Source organism: Hordeum vulgare, chromosome 4H (genome assembly GCF_904849725.1).
Source record: "Hordeum vulgare subsp. vulgare chromosome 4H, MorexV3_pseudomolecules_assembly, whole genome shotgun sequence".
NCBI classification, from domain to species: Eukaryota; Viridiplantae; Streptophyta; class Magnoliopsida; order Poales; family Poaceae; genus Hordeum; species Hordeum vulgare.
In genome coordinates, this window is record NC_058521.1 from 31,171,477 (window position 1) to 31,191,129 (window position 19,653).

Below are 19,653 nucleotides of genomic sequence, written 5' to 3' on the forward strand. Positions count from 1 at the left end.
AGAGCATCTCCGTTCCTATTCCTATTCTTAGGTTTTGAGATACATGTCATCTCATTTCCTATGACTTTGCTATTTCTATGATTTTCCTATTCTATGAATTGAAGGAGGCCTAAGATTTTTCATTGAGTCTAGGGTCATGCTTGTTTCCTTTGAAACGTGAAGGGTAGGAAACAATCCTATTTAGGAATAGGAATCTATTCCTAAGAACCAAAAGGCTCTAAATGAATTTTTTCTACAAGAATCCTATCTTATACAATTCCTCCGAGGCCTCCTTTGGTTTGGAGGAATTTAGAGGGTATGATTTCTATAGGAATGACTCCGTAGAGCTCTTTGGGCTATAGGAATAGAATCCTATTCCTATGGAGGAATTCTTCCTATCCTTCATATTTCATAGAAAAATAAATACTGGACTACACTCACAATGGAAAAATAATCCCGTGATGCAAACCAAGGTTGAAAAAAATGGTAAGCATGAGCGAGGCGGTTGACTTTCGCCTAGTGCCTACACAATGCTTAAGCATCATTGACGTGGTCTAGGCAGTAATATAGTTTTTATTGTCAGGGTGTATTTGTATTTAGTACATGTATATCGATATTAATTTAGGGCATACAAATATGTTAAATACATCATTAGAATATGGTTCGTTTGAATATCAGTGCAATATGGCATGATTTCTCACTTGGATAAACAATTTATTGCTTGCCCTGCCTAAACTTCCATTTATGTTCCACACGAGGCATTTGACCATCATCTAGAGTCTAAGCGTGTCTAAACACCTCTTGGGCACTATAATTTTCAACAAAGATGCAAACCAAAACGCATATCCTTTCCTATTCCTGTTAACGCCCCCTGTAGGAATTTTATGAAAGAATTCTTTCTATTCTTCACATTGCATAGGAACCTAAACATTAGCCTAGGTTCAATATGAAAAGAAATCTTATGATGAGAACCAGAAGGCACTTTCTTTTCTATTCCTATTCATATGATTTAAAAATGCATATCATCTTATTTTCTCTGACTTTGTCATTCCTGCGATTTTTTCTACCCTATGAACCAAAGAAGGCCTGAAATTCCTTCAAATCCAAAAAGTCCTTAAAGTCTAATTTTAGTCAAATCTAACAGTTGTAAATATGACCTTAGGGGTAGGTACTATCGCTTTCTCAAAAAAAAATGAAAAAAAGAAAGAGTAGGCATGATCGGATTTCCCTGGGGCAACTTGAGAAGCCACAGGGTTGGTGAAGCCGGTGATCCCTGGCTACTTGGCCGGAAGTCCTCCGGCCTTCCACGCAGCGGAGTCAGCGGCCGCCGCCGCTCCAGCTCACACGTGCGCCGCCACCACGTGTCGCCCCGCGCCGAGCACCGCCGCGGCATCTGTAAACCCGCCCTTGTCGCCTCCCGGAATCACCCCCACCACCCCGCGCATTTATTCCCCTCCTCCCGTCCTCCCACCGCGCCATGCCGTCACGCTCACGCCCCTCCCCTCCTCCCACGCCCGCCCCTCCGTCACCACCCGCCCCACGCTGGCGCCGCCCCCCGCCGCCGCCGTCTCCACGATGCCGCCCGACGACGACGAGGCGGAGGACCAGCAGCAGCCGCAGCCAAAGGGGGCGCACGCGCTCGAGGGCCTCGTGGTGGGGAGCTACTGCCACGACGTGCTCCTCCGGGGCGGCCGCGTCGTGGGCGAGACGCTGGGCGGGGCGGCGGCCTTCGTCTCCAACGTGCTCGACGCCGCGTCGCCCCCGGAGGCCGCCTTCTGCGTCGTGTCCAAGGTCGGGGTCGACTTCGCATACGCCTCCGCGCCGGCGCCCGCGCGGCGCCCCGCGTTGCTCTGCCCCGCGCGCCCCACCACCTCCTTCCACGCCCGCTTCTCCGACGCCGCCGCCTCGGCCCACGCGCCCGACCGGCAGCTCAGGCGCGTCCACGCCTGCGATCCGATCTACCCCGATGACCTCCCCGACCGCCCGTTCGCCTACGGCCTCGCAGTCGGCGTCGCCGGGGAGGTGCTGCCGGAGACGCTCGAGCGCATGATTCGGCTCTGCCGCGCGGTGCTCGTCGACGCGCAGGCGCTGATCCGGGCCTTCGACGCCGAGGACGGCGGTGTCCGCCACGTGGCGCTGGAGGGCACGCCGTACGCGCGGCTCCTGCAGCGGGTGGCGTTCCTCAAGGCCTCGTCGGAGGAGGCGCCGTACGTGGGGGTGGAGACGGCGAGACGGCGCTGCTGCGTGATCGTGACGGAGGGGAGGGACGGGTGCCGGCTGTACTGGGACGGCGGGGAGGCGCGCGTGGCGCCGTTCCCCGCCGTTCAGGTGGATCCTACAGGCGCCGGAGACAGCTATCTCGCGGGTTTCGCCGCCGGTCTGCTTTGGGGGCTCTCAGCTACGGACGCCGCGCTGCTTGGTAACTTCTTCGGCGCAGCTGCTGTCTCCCAAGTCGGCGTTCCCACTTTCCATCCCAAGATGTTGCAGGTTTGCAATCGCTGAGACATCAGTACTGAATTTAGACGAATCCTTCTGTTCTCATTGTGAAAGTTCTGGGCTGATTATCTAAATGGGAGGCAAAATGGTAGCTTTAGCAAGCCACATCCTAGAACTTCCTGAAATATATACGTGCATTTTACCAATAGCATTTCGGTGTGGAGCATTAGTTTGATTTTTAAGAAACATGTGTGATTGGAGCGGCCTGGTCATCATGGTAACTTCTGGTTCTATCCTGTGATGCTAGAGAAATTTTCTGCAGCATTGTAAGCTGTATATATATACCTACTTTAAAAGAAAGAGCAGACCAAATTCATCCTTCCGGGTCCAGACTGCGCAGACGTCAAAGAAATGGTACTCTAATAATTTTACTCAAATAGGAAAATCGATTAGCTGCCATTCAAGTATTGTGATCCACGATGTTTCCTTCCGCCTATCTTTTACCTTTGGATTTTAACACCTTTTCTAGATCAGGTTAGAGTATTGGGTACCTAGGCATGTTCTTAAGCCAGTTTATCCAAATTGATTAGTTACCAAATTACATGTGGGTGGTCAGCTCTGTGTAAACATCACATGTTTAAGTCAGAAGATAATACTAGAAAGCTGGTGGTAATAGGACAAATGACATATTCAGCCATGGAGTTCTACAGATCATCCGGCTCCTCCTTATCCAACGCACACTTGAATCGACGCCAACTGTCAAAAGGGAAATGGTTTTGTCCAAAAGGAATCATTGCTAGGTTTTTAGGTTTTGAGATGGTAGCATGCAGATGCTGTTAAGGAATGGATTGCGGAAGTACTACCATGACGATACTTGGGTCAGAGTGGTACATGTTGGATATTTTGATCATCTTGAATGGAGCAAATGGGTTAATTATAAAGCAGGGGATACTGAGAAAGTGCATATTATTGAGATGAAACATGAGTGGTTTCATCTATAAAAATGGTCTGAATGGAATTTCATAGAGTTCTTCCGTGTCAAACTTTGACTTGTAATTTTGGTCAACAAAATATGGGTTATATGTCATAAAAAATATATTATCGAAAAGTTCTTTGAAATGTGCATCCAATGACATAGTACTTCTTATGACATATGACTCAGCATTCTGTTGGTAAAATTAATGGTCGAAGTTAGACATAAAAATATGAAGTGGCCTTGTATTAGTAGATGGAAGGAGTATCAAATTTCTACAAAAATCTCAGGCCTGAGTAACCTCATCTAGGAGCAACGAACCATGAAACCCATTGAAAACTGCCCAGCTCCCAGTGTTTTATTGCTGTCTTATCTTCCTATCTGTTTTTTCCATGCATGATCAGCCCATGTTTTCTCAGTTTTGCATCATGTTTACCTTTTATACCCTGTTTGCCAGGAAACCAAGCAGCAAAATACCCCAATTCTGTTTTCTTACGGAACCTTACAGTCCACACAGGGAAATTTGATTCCCTTAGATCTTATTCGGTTTAAAGCGGATTGATGGGAATTGGGAAGGATCAAATGTCTTTTAGGTAAAAAAACCTTAATACCCTCCAATCCTTTCCAGTCCCCTTGCGGAGAGGATTAACCGAAGAAGGCCTCAAGGATCATTAACCCTGTGTGGTGTGTGGTACTCATAATCATGCAAACTTGGTAGAACGTACTAAGTTTGACCAAGCAATACTTTGGTATCACTCTACTTAGCGATATTTACTCATTTCACAAGGATTAAGGAATACTCCCTCTGTCCCAAAATAAGTGTCGTGGTTTTAGTTCGAATTTGGACTAAAACCACGATAGTCGAGTACTGTTGAGGTTAGATGGCTCAGATGGCTCAGATACTGTTTGTGACTTATCTAAGATTTTGTGGTTCCAAAGTATGTTATTCGAATTTACTGAACGTCAATGACATTCCTTTTGCTTCAATTTGTCGCAGGCTGTCAAACGGATACTCGAGGACAAGGCAATACCACGGTCTAGTCCGTGTATAAACGGCGCTTTCTTCACCTTCCAGAGATCGATTATGCATGATGAGCTGCACGCGTCCCTGGAAGAAGCGGCGAGGCTGATGCATGATCAGCCACCACCAGCAACTGAAAACGGTGATGGTATCCACTCGGCACAAGAACCGACAAGTGGATGCTGACCCGAAGTTTGCTGCGAAATAACGGGAAACTGCCCTCCCAGATTTCACATTGAGACCTGTATAGCCAACAGACGGAATAGATTGCTCCGCCCGAGCTTTTGAATACGGTTCTACCCAGACAGCTTCCCATTTGTCAGGCAAAGCAAAGAAGGCGAGTTTGCACACGGAGCACCATTCTGTAGCACTGAGATTGAGCTTGTAACGGCTGGCTGTAGATACTGCCCCTTCCAGTTCCCCCCTAATAATTTTGCCGTAGTATATATAATCCAATACACACCTCATGTGAACTACTCCTGATTTTGGTATACTCTTGGTCCCTCAATGTAGGTCATACGCGTGCCATTGAAGATGTTGTGGTTCGGTTCCTTCCATGCATTCCACATGATGTAGAGGAGGTGTCCGTTCCATTATGGTTCTTTTGTGGATGGATTTGAAGGAATTTCAGGCCTTCTTTGGTTCAAGGGTAGAAAAAAATCGTAGGAATGACAGAGTCATAGGAAATAAGATGATATGTATTTTAAATCTTATGAATAGGAATAGAAAAGAAAGTGCCTTTTGGTTCTCATCATAAGAAAAAACTTATATTGAGTCTAGGTTAATGTTTATTTTCTATGAAATGTGAAGAATAGAAAGAATTCTCTCATAAACATAGGATTCTATTCCTACAAGGAAGACTCTAAAGAAAATTTTCTATAGAAATCCTATCCTACAAAATTCCTACAAATCAAATGGTGCCTCACTAGGAATAGGAAAGGATATGCTTTTTTGGTTTGCATCTTTGTTGGAAAAGACAGTGTCTATGAGGTGTTTAGGCATGCTTAGGCGCTAGTTGATGGTCAAATGCCTTGTCTAAGACATAAATGGAAGTCTAGACACCGGAAGTACGAAATTGTTTACCCAAACGAGTAATCATGCCATATTGCGCTAATATTTCAAAAGGACCATATTCCAATGATGTATTTAACATATTTGTATGCCCTAATTTAATATCGATACACACATACTAACTACAAATACATCCTGACAATAAAAACTATATTTCCGCCTAGACCGCGCCAATGACCCTTAAACATTGCGCAAGCACTAGGCGAAAGTCAACTCCTCGCTTATGCTTACCGTTTTTCCAAACTTGGTCTGCATCATAGGAATTCTTTTCCAATGTGAGTGTAGTCTAGTGTTTATTTTTCTATGAAATATGAAGGATGGGAAGGATTCTTCCATAGGAATAGGATTCTATTCCTACAAACCGAATAGCTTTAAGAAATTATTCCTATATAAATCATATCCTCTAAATTCCTCGAAACCAAAGGAGGCCTTAGAGGAATTGTATAAGCTAGGATTCTTGTAGAAAATTTTCATTTAGAGCCTTTTGGTTCATAGGAATAGATTCCTATTCCTAAATAGGATCGGTTCATATCCTTCATGTTTCAAAGGAAACAAACATGACCGTAGACAAAAAAATCTTAGGCCTCCTTCAATTCATAGGATAGGAAAATCACAGAAATAGCAAAGTCATAGGAAATGAGATGACATGTATCTCAAACCCTATGAATAGGAATAGGAACAGAGATGCTCTTTTGTTCACGTCATAGGTTATTTTCCCTTGAGTCCAGGCTAATGTTTAGGCCTCCTTTGGTTAATAGGGTTAGAATATCATAGAATATCATAGGAATAGCAAAATGATAGTAAGTGAGATGACATGTGTCTTAATTCCTATAGAGAAAGACATGTCATTTGATGCATAGGATAAGATTTTTTTTTCATTGAGTCTAGGCTAATGTTTTTTTCTTTGAAATGTGAAGGATTGGTTCCTATCTTATATAGGAATAGGAATTCATTCCTATAAACCAAAGGGCTTCATAGGAAAAAAAATCTTTGACAATCCTATCCTATGAAATTTCTACAACGTTCCTACAACCAAAGGGGGGGGGGGCTTATTTGCCTATGAAATATGGAGGATAAGAATAATTCCTCCATAGAAGTAGGCTTATATTCGTAGAAACCAAAGGGCTCTAAAGGAAATTTTCCTATAGATTTCCTATCCTCTGGAATTCCTACATAATTCCTCCAAATCAAAGGAGGCCTTATGATGTGAATCAAATGACATTTCTTTCCCTAGTACTACTCATAGGATATGAGATACATGTCATCTTATTTCCTTCAAGTATTCTATTCTTATGATAGTCCTATCCTATGAACCAAATGAAGCCTAAAGTTTGATTAAGTTTGTAGAGAAAAGTATCAACATTTTAAATAAAAAATCAATATCATTACATGCATTGTATAATATATTTTCATATTATATTTATTTGATATTGTAGATGTTGTTTTTTTTAGTATAAAGGTGGTCAAAATTTACAAAGTTTGACTCAGGATAAATCTAATACATGGACAAGGAACAAGGGGGTACGAGCTCATTGGATCACTATTATGTATTATGACATAATTGTGCATTATGACTTTAAAGGGTAGTGATGCAATAAAGAGTCTACAATTGTGACATCTGTAATAGAAATTATTTTGTTATCATCTACTCCCTCCGTCCCATATTATAAGAGCGTTTTTGACACTAGTGTAGTATAAAATAAACGCTCTTATATTATGGGACAGAGGGAGTACTTATTACAAGGCGAGCATAGATTAAACATGGGATGCTAATATGCATCAAACATATCTATATTTTTTTTCATGTCATGAGATCTTGATGAAGAACAAACCACCAAGGAATCTCTTGAGGAGACTTTTGCTCTAGAATCTTCTATTTCTAAATAGCACTACCGACTAGCTATTTTGCTAGACATGCAACTATGCCATAAAAGCAAGTCATCCATGCAAGTCATAAACTACATTGTTTTTGCATTACTCTATGCATGCGAGCACCATATCATCAATTCATCATGTTACTTACAAGCTATCTTTTGCATTAGATATTTTATTGAAAATATATGTGTTTGTTGCTTGCACCATACCTATGTAGTTTACATTCACATTGACATTCTTTTAACAGTAATTCATTTTTATACCCTTTTTTATTTTCGTCATTCTTAAACTTGCATTTTCTTCACATTAGTTATAGATATTTTTAGCAACTTTTATGCATTCTTTTAGCAAGTTTCGCGCGGCAACGCGCCGGGGCATCATCTAGTTATCTAGAATGAAGGAATCTCATTATAGAGCTCTTGTGGTGGTTAATGATTTTAGAACTAAAAATGATAAGCTTGAATTTTCACATGCTAAACTCCTTGAGGACTTTGAGCACCTCGAAAATGGCTCGAGGGTCATTAAGAGTTTGCTCATCAAACTCAATGAGCCTCATGCATAACTTGAAGCTTAATATTTAAAAGAGCTTGCCAAGTTGCATTCTCCTCTTGTTGTTAATAATGCTTGTGATATTGTCTCAATTTCTTGTGAAGCATCCATATTAAAGGAGGATGTTGAGCTAAGGGCTCAACTTGAGTTGTTATCTAGCAATTATGGAAAGTTCAAAGAAAGTCATGAAAAGCTCTCTAGCTCTCATGGTGATCTTCGTGTATCCCATAATGTGCTAAAGTTAGCTCATGAGGCTATTACTACCAAGGTAACATCAAGTGAGCCTCATGTGGATATTAGCACTACTTCTAGTCAAAATGCAACATTTCTGTGTGTTAGTCCATGTAATTCTTCAACTCACAATGTTGGCACATCTTGTGATGAATTACTTTTCTTGCCTTTTTGCTCTAATAATGACGCTTATACTTCCTCTAGTACTTGTGTTGATACTAACCATGTAGACGAACTCAAAGAGATCAAGGCCCAAGTCACTTCTTTGAAGAAAGACTTAGAAAGGAGTCAGGGAAGTCCACACTTGACAATATCTTGTGTGGGCAAAAAGCCCCAAATGACAAGGGTGGACTTGGATTCAAATCCAATAAGAAGAAGACACCCAAAAGCTACAAGAAGAAGGGCCAAGAACAAATAGTGAATTCGGTCAATATTATTTGCTTGAAGTGCAAAATAGAAGGGCACCATGTTAGATCTTGCTGATTGAAGAAGAAGCCCCATAGTGACAAGCAACAAGGTACGCGGCCACAAGTTCAATCTCATGCTCAACCTCAAGTTGAAGAAAGGCCCCTTCCCAAGAAGACCCAAGTCAATGCTCCTCAAGTTGAGAAATCAATTGAGAAGAAAGTAAAGGGTAGATGTTGCTACTTATATTGTGAGAAGGTCCACTTTGCTTCTTCATGCATTAATGGTAACTTATCCAACCCAATTATTATTGATGATATCTACTCAGAAGAATAAGGTTGGCAATGTGTTTGCCAAAGTTGTTGGTACTCAAAGTGGTGTCATGAAAAGGACCATTTGGGTAGCCAAGCTTATTATGAATAACCTCTTAGGACCCAACTTAGTTGGGACCCAATAAGTTCAAACTTGATCAATAGGTGTTGTTGGAGGGCATTGGCAACTTGGCTACATTATGAAGAATTAAGGGGTCTTCATCATTCACATTGTCTCAAGCCAAGTCATTTGGATTATAAAGTTTCTATCTTATATTCAATGTGCCTCCTTGTGATAACTTGTACTTAAATTTTTTACATTTAAAGTTACTTGCCGCTTTGTATGTTATGGTTTTGTACCTTGCAAGTGTTTGTATATGTTGTGCTTCCAATTTTCGTGTCTTGATTAATCAAGTATGTGTAAGATTGGTTTGCACATCATGTACGTGTGAGTCTTGTGTTGAGCCTTTTTGCATCTTGTTCGTATCATAGTTGGCTCTTTTGAGAGATTGGATTATCCCATTTTGGGGGGGAGTGATGTGCTTTGCGCACCTCACAATCCTGTAAATGTGTATACATGAGTGATAAACCCACAAGTATAGGGGATCACAACAGTCTTCGCGGATAGTATTACACCCTCATTTATTGATTCGACACAAGGGCAGCCAAAGAATATCTATTGGTCTTTGCAGCTGAGTTGTCAATTCGAGCACACCTGGGATATCAATGTGCATCAAAGATATTAGTAGCACGACAAAATAGTGGTAGTAATGGTAATAATAGCAGTTTTGTAGTGATTGTAGAAGTAACAACACGAACAACGACTTAGCAAGATTCACTATATGAAAAGAGCAAGCACGTGGATCGGTGATGGATAATGATTTAGATGACATCAAACATGTAACAGTTACACACTAGAGTGACACGGAACTAGCTCCAATTCGTCAATATAATGTAGGCATGCATTCCGTATATAGTCATACATGCTTGCGATAAGAACTTGCATGACATATTTTGTCCTACCCTCCCGTGGTAGCGGGGTCCATAAGGAAACTAAGGGATACTAAGGCCTCATTTTAATAGATAACCGGAACAAATCATTACCACATGGTGAATACATGAACTCCTCAAACTACGACAATCATGGGAAACAATCCCAATTATTGTCACCTTGGGGTATGCATATCATAACACGGAATAGGTGCATACAACTTGCAAGATAGGATGTAAACACTCGCATATTCAGAGAGAACATAATAGATTCAGATCTAAAATCATGGCACTCGGGCCCTAGTGACAAGCATTAAGCATAGCAAAGTCATAGCAACATCAATCTTAGAACATAGCGGATACTAGGGATCAAGCCCTATCAAAATAACTCGATTACATGCTCAATCTCATCCAATCCCATTAGTGTCTAGCAAGCATACAAAGGAATTACTCACTCCGTGTGGTGAGCACCATGGAATTGTTGATGTAGTGGAGGAGGGTTAGCCATGACGACGGTGATGATTCTCCCTCTCTGAAGCCCCAAACAGACTCCAGATCAGCCCTCCCGAGGAAGAACAGGAGGTGGCGCGAGCTCCGTCTTGTAAAATACGGTGAAAACCTCTCTATGATTTTTTCTGTGTAATTGTGAATTTATAGGACTCGAATTAAGGTCGGGGGGGCTACGTGGGCCCCACAAGCTTATAGGGTGCGACGACGGAATGGGTGCATCCTGTTGTCTTGTGGCCCATAGGTAGCCCTCCTCCGGCAGGCCTTCGCTCCATAATTTTTCATATATTCCAAAAAATCCACAAAAAGTTTCGTCCGATTCAAGAACTTTATTTTTGCACAAAAATAACACCATGGTAGTTCTGCTAAAAACATCGTCAGTCCGGGCTAGTTTCATTCAAATCATGCAAATTAGAGTCCAAAACATGAGCAAAAGTGTGTGGAGAAGTAGATACGTTTGAGATGTATCAATGAGGAATATTGATTCGTCTCAAACGTATCTATAATTTTTTATGGTTTCACGCTGTTATCTTGTCATCTTTGGATGTTTTATGTACCTTTTATATCTTTTTTGGGACTAACTTATTAATTCAGTGCCAAGTGCGAGTTCCTGTTTTTTCTGTGTTTTTGGCTCTTTTCAGATCTGATTTTGGAACGGAGTCCAAACGGAATAAAATCCCCGAAATGATTTTTTCCCGAACGGAAGAAGATCAGGGGGCCTGTGGGCCAAGCCAGGAGGGCTGCAGGGAGCCCACAAGCTCCCTCTCCACAACCAGGGGGCGGCGGTGGGCAGGCTTGTGGCCTCCCTGGCGCCCCCTGACCTAGATCTTGCGCCTATATATTCCCTAAAAATCAGGAAAAAATCAAGGGAGCCACGAAAATACTTTTCCGCCGCCGCAAGCTTCCGTTTCCGCGAGATCTCATCTGGAGACCCTTCCCAGCGCCGTGCCGGAGGGGACTTTGGAGTTGGAGGGCTTCTTCATCATCATCATCGCCCCTCCAATGACTCGTGAGTAGTTCACTTCAGACCGACGGGTCTGTAGTTAGTAGCTAGATGGCTTCTTCTCTCTCTTGGATCTTCAATACAAAGTTCTCCATGATCTTCATGGAGATCTATCCGATGTAATCTTCTTTGGCGGTGTGTTTGTCGAGATCCGATGAATTGTGGATTTGCGATCAGATTATCTATGATATATATTTGAGTCTTTGCTGATTTCTTATATGCTTGATTTGATATCCTTGTAAGTCTCTCCGAGTCTTGGGTTTTGTTTGGCCAACTAGATCTATGATTCTTGCAATGGGATAAGTGCTTGGTTTTGGGTTCTTACCGTGTGGTGACCTTTCCCAGTGACAGTAGGGGCAGGAAGGCACACATCGTGTAGTTGCCATCAAGGGTAACAAGGTAGGCTCTGTCGTAGATATGAGATTGTCCATCTACATCATGTCATCTTGCTTAAGGCGTTGCTCTGTTCTTTTGGACTTAATACACTAGATGCATGCTGGATAGCGGTCGACGTGTGGAGTAATAGTAGTAGATGCAGAAAGTATCGGTCTACTTGTTTTGGACGTGATGCCTATAGATATAATCATTGCCATAGATATCGTCACGACTTTGCGTGGTTCTATCAATTGCTCGACAGTAATTTGTTCACCCACCGTCTACTTGCTTTCATGAGAGAAGCCACTAGTAAACACTAGTCTATTCACATCTATCGTTTCCACTTTCGCTTTTACTTTGCTTTGTTACTTTGCTGCTTTCAGTTCTCACTTGGCAAACAATCTATAAGGGATTGACAACCCCTTCATAGCGTTGGGAGCAAGCTTTTTGTGTTTGTGCAGGCTCTTGAGATACTCCTTCACTGGATCGATACCTTGGTTCTCAAACTGAGGGAAATACTTACCACCGCTGTGCTACATCACCCTTTCCGCTTCGAGGGAACACCAACGCAAGGCTCCAAGGCCACGGGGGAAATCCTTTGCATATTTGCCTAGGAAGTCCCTTAAGGCGTAGCCGTAGCAGAAGGATTCTGATGCCGTTGCTGAGGAGTATCAAGCAACACTCCTATTTATGGCGCCGTTGGAAGGTCTTTTGTTGCAGTAGCAGAAGTATTTATGGCGCCGTTGCCGGGGAGGAGAGATCTATCCAAGTAGGTCTCACAAACTCATCTCTTGCATTTACTTTTTTGCTAGTTGCCTCTCGTTTTCCTCTCCCCCACTTCACATTTGCCGTTTTCATTTGCCTTTCTCCTTTGCCTTTTTATTTCGCCCTTTTCTCTCGCTTGCTTTCTGTTCGCTTGTGTGCTATTTGCCTTCATTATGCTTGCATCTTCGCTTGCTGAAAATCTATTGATATGGATCCTCATCCACTAGCTAATCTCTTTAAGAGACCCGCTTATGTGGAACGAATTGCTAGTGAGTTGAGTGCACTTGACTATCTTTATGGAGTTTTGCTTAAGATGCGTGAATCTGAAAATTTTGAGGAAGAAATTTATGAAGTGATTCACGAGGGCTCCTTGGATGAAAAGCATGCTTGCAATGGTTTCACTATAATTTCTATTAGTGACAATCATGCTAAAAATATGCAAAACCCTAAGCTTGGGGATGCTAGTTTTGCTATGTCCACTACTTGTTGCAATAATCATGATTGGGGTGATGATCTTTCTTATGATCTTGAAAATTTGTTCAAACCTCATGATGAATATGTTGGGGAACGTCGCATGGGAAACAAAAATTTTCCTACGCGCACGAAGACCTATCATGGTGATGTCCATCTACGAGAGGGGATGAGTGATCTACGTATCCTTGTAGACCGTACAGCAGAAGCGTTAGAGAACGCGGTTGATGTAGTGGAACGTCCTCACGTCCCTCGATCCGCCCCGCGAACAATCCCGCGATCAGTCCCACGATCTAGTACAGAACGGACGGCACCTCCGCGTTTAGCACACGTACAGCTCGACGATGATCTCGACCTTCTTGATCCAGCAAGAGAGACGGAGAGGTAGAAGAGTTCTCCGGCAGCGTGACAGCGCTCCGGAGGTTGGTGATGACCTTGTCTCAGCAGGGCTCCGCCCGAGCTCCGCAGAAACGCGATCTAGAGGAAAAACCGTGGAGGTATGTGGTCGGGCTGCCGTGGAAAAGTCGTCTCAAATCAGCCCTAAAACCTCAGTATATATAGGTGGGAGGGAGGGGGCCTTGCCTTGGGGCTCAAGGAGCCCCAAGGGGGTCGGCCGAGTCCAAGGGGGAGGACTCTCCCCCCCCAAACCGAGTTGGACTAGGTTTGGTGGGAGGGAGTCCCCCTTCCTTCCCACCTCCTCCTTTTTTTTTCTTCCTCTCTTGATTTTCTTCTCCTTGGCGCATAGGGCACTTGTGGGCTGTCCCACCAGCCCACTAAGGGCTGGTGTGTCTCCCCCAAGGCCTATGGGCTTCCCCGGGGTGGGTTGCCCCCCCCCCCGGTGATCTCCCGGAACCCATTCGTCATTCCCGGTACATTCCCGGTAACTCCGAAAACCTTCCGGTAATCAAATGAGGTCATCCTATATATCAATCTTCGTTTCCGGACCATTCCGGAAACCCTCGTGATGTTCGTGATCTCATCCGGGACTCCGAACAACATTCGGTAACCAACCATATAACTCAAATACACATAAAACAACGTCGAACCTTAAGTGTGCAGACCCTGCGGGTTCGAGAACTATGTAGACATGACCCGAGAGACTCCTCGGTCAATATCCAATAGCGGGACCTGGATGCCCATAATGGATCCTACATATTCTACGAAGATCTTATCGTTTGAACCTCAGTGCCAAGGATTCATATAATCCCGTATGTCATTCCCTTTGTCCTTCGATATGTTACTTGCCCGAGATTCGATCGTCAGTATCCGCATACCTATTTCAATCTCGTTTACCGGCAAGTCTCTTTACTCGTTCCGTAATACAAGATCCCGCAACTTACACTAAGTTACATTGCTTGCAAGGCTTGTGTGTGATGTTGTATTACCGAGTGGGCCCCGAGATACCTCTCCGTCACACGGAGTGACAAATCCCAGTCTTGATCCATACTAACTCAACTAACACCTTCGGAGATACCTGTAGAGCATCTTTATAGTCACCCAGTTACGTTGCGACGTTTGATACACACAAAGCATTCCTCCGGTGTCAGTGAGTTATATGATCTCATGGTCATAGGAATAAATACTTGACACGCAGAAAACAGTAGCAACAAAATGACACGATCAACATGCTACGTCTATTAGTTTGGGTCTATTCCATCACGTGATTCTCCCAATGACGTGATCCAGTTATCAAGCAACAACACCTTGTTCATAATCAGAAGACACTGACTATCATCGATCAACTGGCTAGCCAACTAGAGGCATGCTAGGGATGGTGTTTTGTCTATGTATCCACACATGTAAATGAGTCTTCATTCAATACAATTATAGCATGGATAATAAACTATTATCTTGATACAGGAATTATAATAATAACTATATTTATTATTGCCTCTAGGGCATAATTCCAACAGTCTCCCACTTGCACTAGAGTCAATAATCTAGCCCTCACATCACCATGTGAATTACATTGTAATAAATCTAACACCCATACAGTTCTGGTGTCGATCATGTTTTGGCCGTGGAAGAGGTTTAGTCAGCGGGTCTGCTACATTCAGATCCGTGTGCACTTTGCATATATTTACGTCCTCTTCCTCGACGTAGTCGCGGATGAGGTTGAAGCGTCGTTTGATGTGTCTGGTCTTCTTGTGAAACCGTGGTTCCTTTGCTAAGGCAATGACACCAGTGTTGTCACAGAACAAGGTTATTGGATTCAGTGCGCTTGGCACCACTCCAAGATCCGTCATGAACTGCTTCATCCAGACACCCTCCTTAGCTGCCTCCGAGGCAGCCATGTACTCCGCTTCACATGTAGAATCTGCTACGACGCTTTGCTTGGAACTGCACCAGCTTACTGCACCCCCATTAAGAATAAATACGTATCCGGTCTGCGACTTAGAGTCGTCCGGATCTCTGTCAAAGCTTGCATCGACGTAACCTTTTACGGCGAGCTCTTCGTCACCTCCATACACGAGAAACATCTCCTTAGTCCTTTTCAGGTACTTCAGGATATTCTTGACCGCTGTCGAGTGATCCACTCTTGGATTACTCTGGAACCTACCTGCCATACTTATGGCCAGGCTAACATCCGGTCTAGTGCACAACATCGCATACATGATAGAACCTATGGCTGAAGCATAGGGGACAGAGCGCATATGCTCTCTATCTTCATCAGTTGCTGGGCACTGAGTCTTACTCAATCTCGTACCTTGTAAAACTGGCAAGAACCCTTTCTTGGACTGTTCCATTTTGAACCTCTTCAAAACTTTATCAAGGTATGTGCTTTGTGAAAGTCCTATCAGGCGTTTTGATCTATCCCTATAGATCTTAATGCCTAGAATGTAAGCAGCTTCTCCTAGGTCCTTCATAGAGAAACTTTTATTCAAGTAACCTTTTATGCTCTCCAAAAGCTCTACGTTGTTTCCAATCAGTAATATGTCATCCACATATAATATTAGAAACGCCACAGAGCTCCCACTCACTTTCTTGTAAATACAAGATTCTCCAACCACTTGTATAAACCCAAATGCCTTGATCACCTCATCAAAGCGTTTGTTCCAACTCCGAGATGCTTGCACCAGTCCATAAATGGATCGCTGGAGCTTGCACACCTTGTTAGCATTCTTAGGATCGACAAAACCTTCGGGTTGCATCATATACAACTCTTCCTTAAGGAAACCGTTAAGGAACACCGTTTTGACATCCATCTGCCAGATTTCATAATCGAAAAACGCAGCTATTGCTAACATGATTCTGACGGACTTAAGCATCGCCACGGGTGAGAAAGTCTCATCGTAGTCAATTCCTGGAACTTGTGAAAAACCCTTTGCCACAAGTCGAGCTTTATAAACGGTCACATTACCGTCAGCGTCCGTCTTCTTCTTAAAGATCCATTTGTTGTGAATAGCCTTGCGGCCCTCAGGTAGTATCTCCAAAGTCCACACTTTGTTCTCATACATGGATCCTATCTCGGATTTCATGGCTTCTAGCCATTTGTTGGAATCTGGGCCCACCATTGCTTCTTCATAACTTGCAGGTTCATTGTTGTCTAACAACATGATTGATAAGACGGGATTACCGTACCACTCTGGAGCAGCACGTGACCTCGTCGACCTGCGTGGTTCAACAGAAACTTGAACTGGAGTTTCATGATCATCATCATTAACTTCCTCCTCAACTGGCGTCGCAATGACAGAGGTTTCCCCTTGCCCTGCGCCACCATCCAGAGGGATGAGAGGTTCGACAACCTCGTCAAGTTCTATCTTCCTCCCAATCAATTCTCTTGAGAGAAACTCCTTCTCGAGAAAAGTTCCGTTCTTAGCAACAAACACTTTGCCCTCGGATTTGAGATAGAAGGTGTACCCAACTGTCTCTTTTGGGTAACCTATGAAGACGCATTTTTCTGCTTTGGGTTCCAGCTTTTCAGGCTGAAGCTTTTTGACATAAGCATCACATCCCCAAACTTTAAGAAACGACAACTTTGGTCTCTTGCCATACCACAGTTCGTATGGTGTCGTCTCAACAGATTTTGATGGTGCCCTATTTAAAGTGAATGCAGCTGTTTCTAATGCATAACCCCAAAATGATAACGGCAAATCAGTAAGAGACATCATAGATCGCACCATTTCTAACAAAGTACGATTACGACGTTCGGACACACCATTACGCTGTGGTGTTCCAGGCGGTGTTAACTGCGAAACAATTCCACATTGTCTTAAGTGAGCACCAAACTCGAAACTCAGATATTCACCCCCACGATCAGACCGTAGGAACTTGATCTTATTGTTACGATGATTTTCCACTTCACTCTGAAATTGCTTGAACTTTTCAAATGTTTCAGACTTGTGCTTCATCAAGTAGACATAACCATATCTACTTAAATCGTCAGTGAAGGTGAGAAACGATATCCGCCGCGTGCCTCCACGCTCATTGGACCACACACATCGGTATGTATGATTTCCAATAAGTCACTTGCACGCTCCATTGTTCCGGAGAACGGAGTCTTAGTCATCTTGCCCATGAGGCATGGTTCGCACGTGTCAAGTGAATCAAAGTCAAGTGACTCCAAAAGTCCATCAGCATGGAGTTTCTTCATGCGCTTTACACCAATATGACCCAAGCGGCAGTGCCACAAAAATATGGCGCTATCATTGTTTACTCTAACTCTTTTGGTCTCAATGTTATGTATATGCGTATCGCTATCAAGATTCAATATGAACAATCCTCTCACATTCGGTGCATGACCATAAAAGATGTTACTCATAGAAATAGAACAACCATTATTCTCAGACTTAAAAGAGTAACCGTCTCGCAATAAACAAGATCCAGATATAATGTTCATGCTCAACGCAGGCACTAAATAACAATGATTTAAGTTCATCACTAATCCCGATGGTAGCTGAAGTGACACTGTGCCGACGGCGATTGCATCAACCTTGGAACCATTTCCTACGCGCATCGTCACTTCGTCTTTCGCCAGCCTTCGTCTATTCCGTAGTTCCTGCTTTGAGTTGCAAATATGAGCAACAGAACCGGTATCGAATACCCAGGCACTACTATGAGAGCCGGTTAAGTACACATCAATAACATGTATATCAAATATACCTGATTTTTCTTGGCCCGCCTTCTTATCTGCCAGATACTTGGGGCAATTGCGCTTCCAGTGACCCATACCCTTGCAATAGAAACACTCCGTTTCAGGCTTAGGTCCAGCTTTGGGTTTCTTCGGCGGATTGGCAACAGGCTTGCCGCTCTTCTTCGAATTGCCCTTCTTGCCTTTGCCGTTTCTCTTGAAACTAGTGGTCTTATTCACCATCAACACTTGATGCTCTTTACGGAGTTCAGACTCTGCGACTTTCAACATCGCAAACAACTCGCCGGGAGACTTGTTCATCCCTTGCATGTTGTAGTTCAACACAAAGCCTTTGTAGCTTGGCGGTAGTGATTGAAGGATTCTGTCAGTGATAGCTTCTTGCGGGAGTTCAATCCCCAGCTCAGCTAGACGGTTTGAGTACCCAGACATTTTGAGCACATGTTCACTGACAGACGAGTTTTCCTCCATCTTGCAAGCATAGAATTTATCAAAGGTCTCATACCTCTCGATCCGGGCGTTCTTCTGAAAGATAAACTCCAACTCCTGGAACATCTCAAATGCTCCATGACGCTCAAAGCGACGTTGAAGTCCCGGTTCTAAGCCATACAAGACTGCACATTGAACTATTGAGTAGTCCTCCTTACGTGCTAACCAAGCGTTCTTAACATCCTGATCAGCCGTAGCGGGTGGTTCATCTCCTAGCGCAGCATTAAGGACATAATCCTTCTTCCCAGCTTGTAAGATTAGCTTAAGATTACGAGCCCAGTCTACAAAGTTGCTTCCATCATCTTTCAACTTAGCTTTCTCTAGGAACGTATTAAAATTCAGGATGACTGTCGCGTGAGCCATGATCTACAACACAAATATTTTCAAAGTGGACTTAGACTATGTTCAAGATAATTAGAGTTCAACTTAATCAAATTATATGCTAAACTCCCACTCAAAAAGTACATCTCTCTAGTCATTTGAGTGGTTCATGATCCACTTACACTATCCCAAGTCCGATCATCACGTGAGTTGAGTATAGTTTCAGTGGTAAGCATCCCTATGCTAATCATATCAACTATATGATTCATGATCAACCTTTCGGTCTCATGTGTTCCGAGGCCATGTCTGCACATGCTAGGCTCGTCAAGCTTAACCCGAGTGTTCCGCGTGCGCAACTGTTTTGCACCCGTTTTATGTGAACGTTGAGTCTATCACACCCGATCATCACGTGGTGTCTCGAAACGACGAACTGTAGCAACGGTGCACAGTCGGGGAGAACACAATTTCGTCTTGATATTTTAGTGAGAGATCACCTCATAATGCTACCGTCGTTCTAAGCAAAATAAGGTGCATAAAAGGATTAACATCACATGCAATTCATAAGTGACATGATATGGCCATCATCACGTGCTTCTTGATCTCCATCACCAAAGCACCGGCACGATCTTCTTGTCACCGGCGCCACACCATGATCATCCATCAACGTGTTGCCATCGGGGTTGTCATGCTACTCATGCTTTCACTACTAAAACTACATCCTAGCAAAATAGTAAACGCATCTGCAAGCACAAACGTTAGTATAAAGACAACCCTATGGCTCCTGCCGGTTGC

General features: G+C 43.4%; 1 protein-coding gene across 1 annotated transcript; it reads left to right on the forward strand.

Annotated features, from left to right (window-relative positions):
* The first annotated feature begins 1,423 nt into the window (after positions 1–1,423).
* On the forward strand, positions 1,424–4,921 carry LOC123447714 (inositol 3-kinase). The gene is made up of 2 exons (XM_045124348.1): positions 1,424–2,466; positions 4,386–4,921. The coding sequence occupies exons 1-2, from the start codon at positions 1,555–1,557 to the stop codon at positions 4,593–4,595; spliced, it is 1,122 nt and encodes a 373-aa protein (XP_044980283.1). The 5' UTR covers positions 1,424–1,554; the 3' UTR covers positions 4,596–4,921.
* The last annotated feature ends 14,732 nt before the right edge of the window (positions 4,922–19,653 follow it).

Excerpts from the sequence above, each read along its gene's own strand:
- LOC123447714 (XM_045124348.1), top strand. The coding sequence starts at position 1,555 with ATGCCGCCCGACGACGACGAGGCGGAGGACCAGCAGCAGCCGCAGCCA. Across the intron at positions 2,467-4,385 it reads TCCATCCCAAGATGTTGCAG|GCTGTCAAACGGATACTCGA; the intron begins GTTTGCAATCGC and ends AATTTGTCGCAG.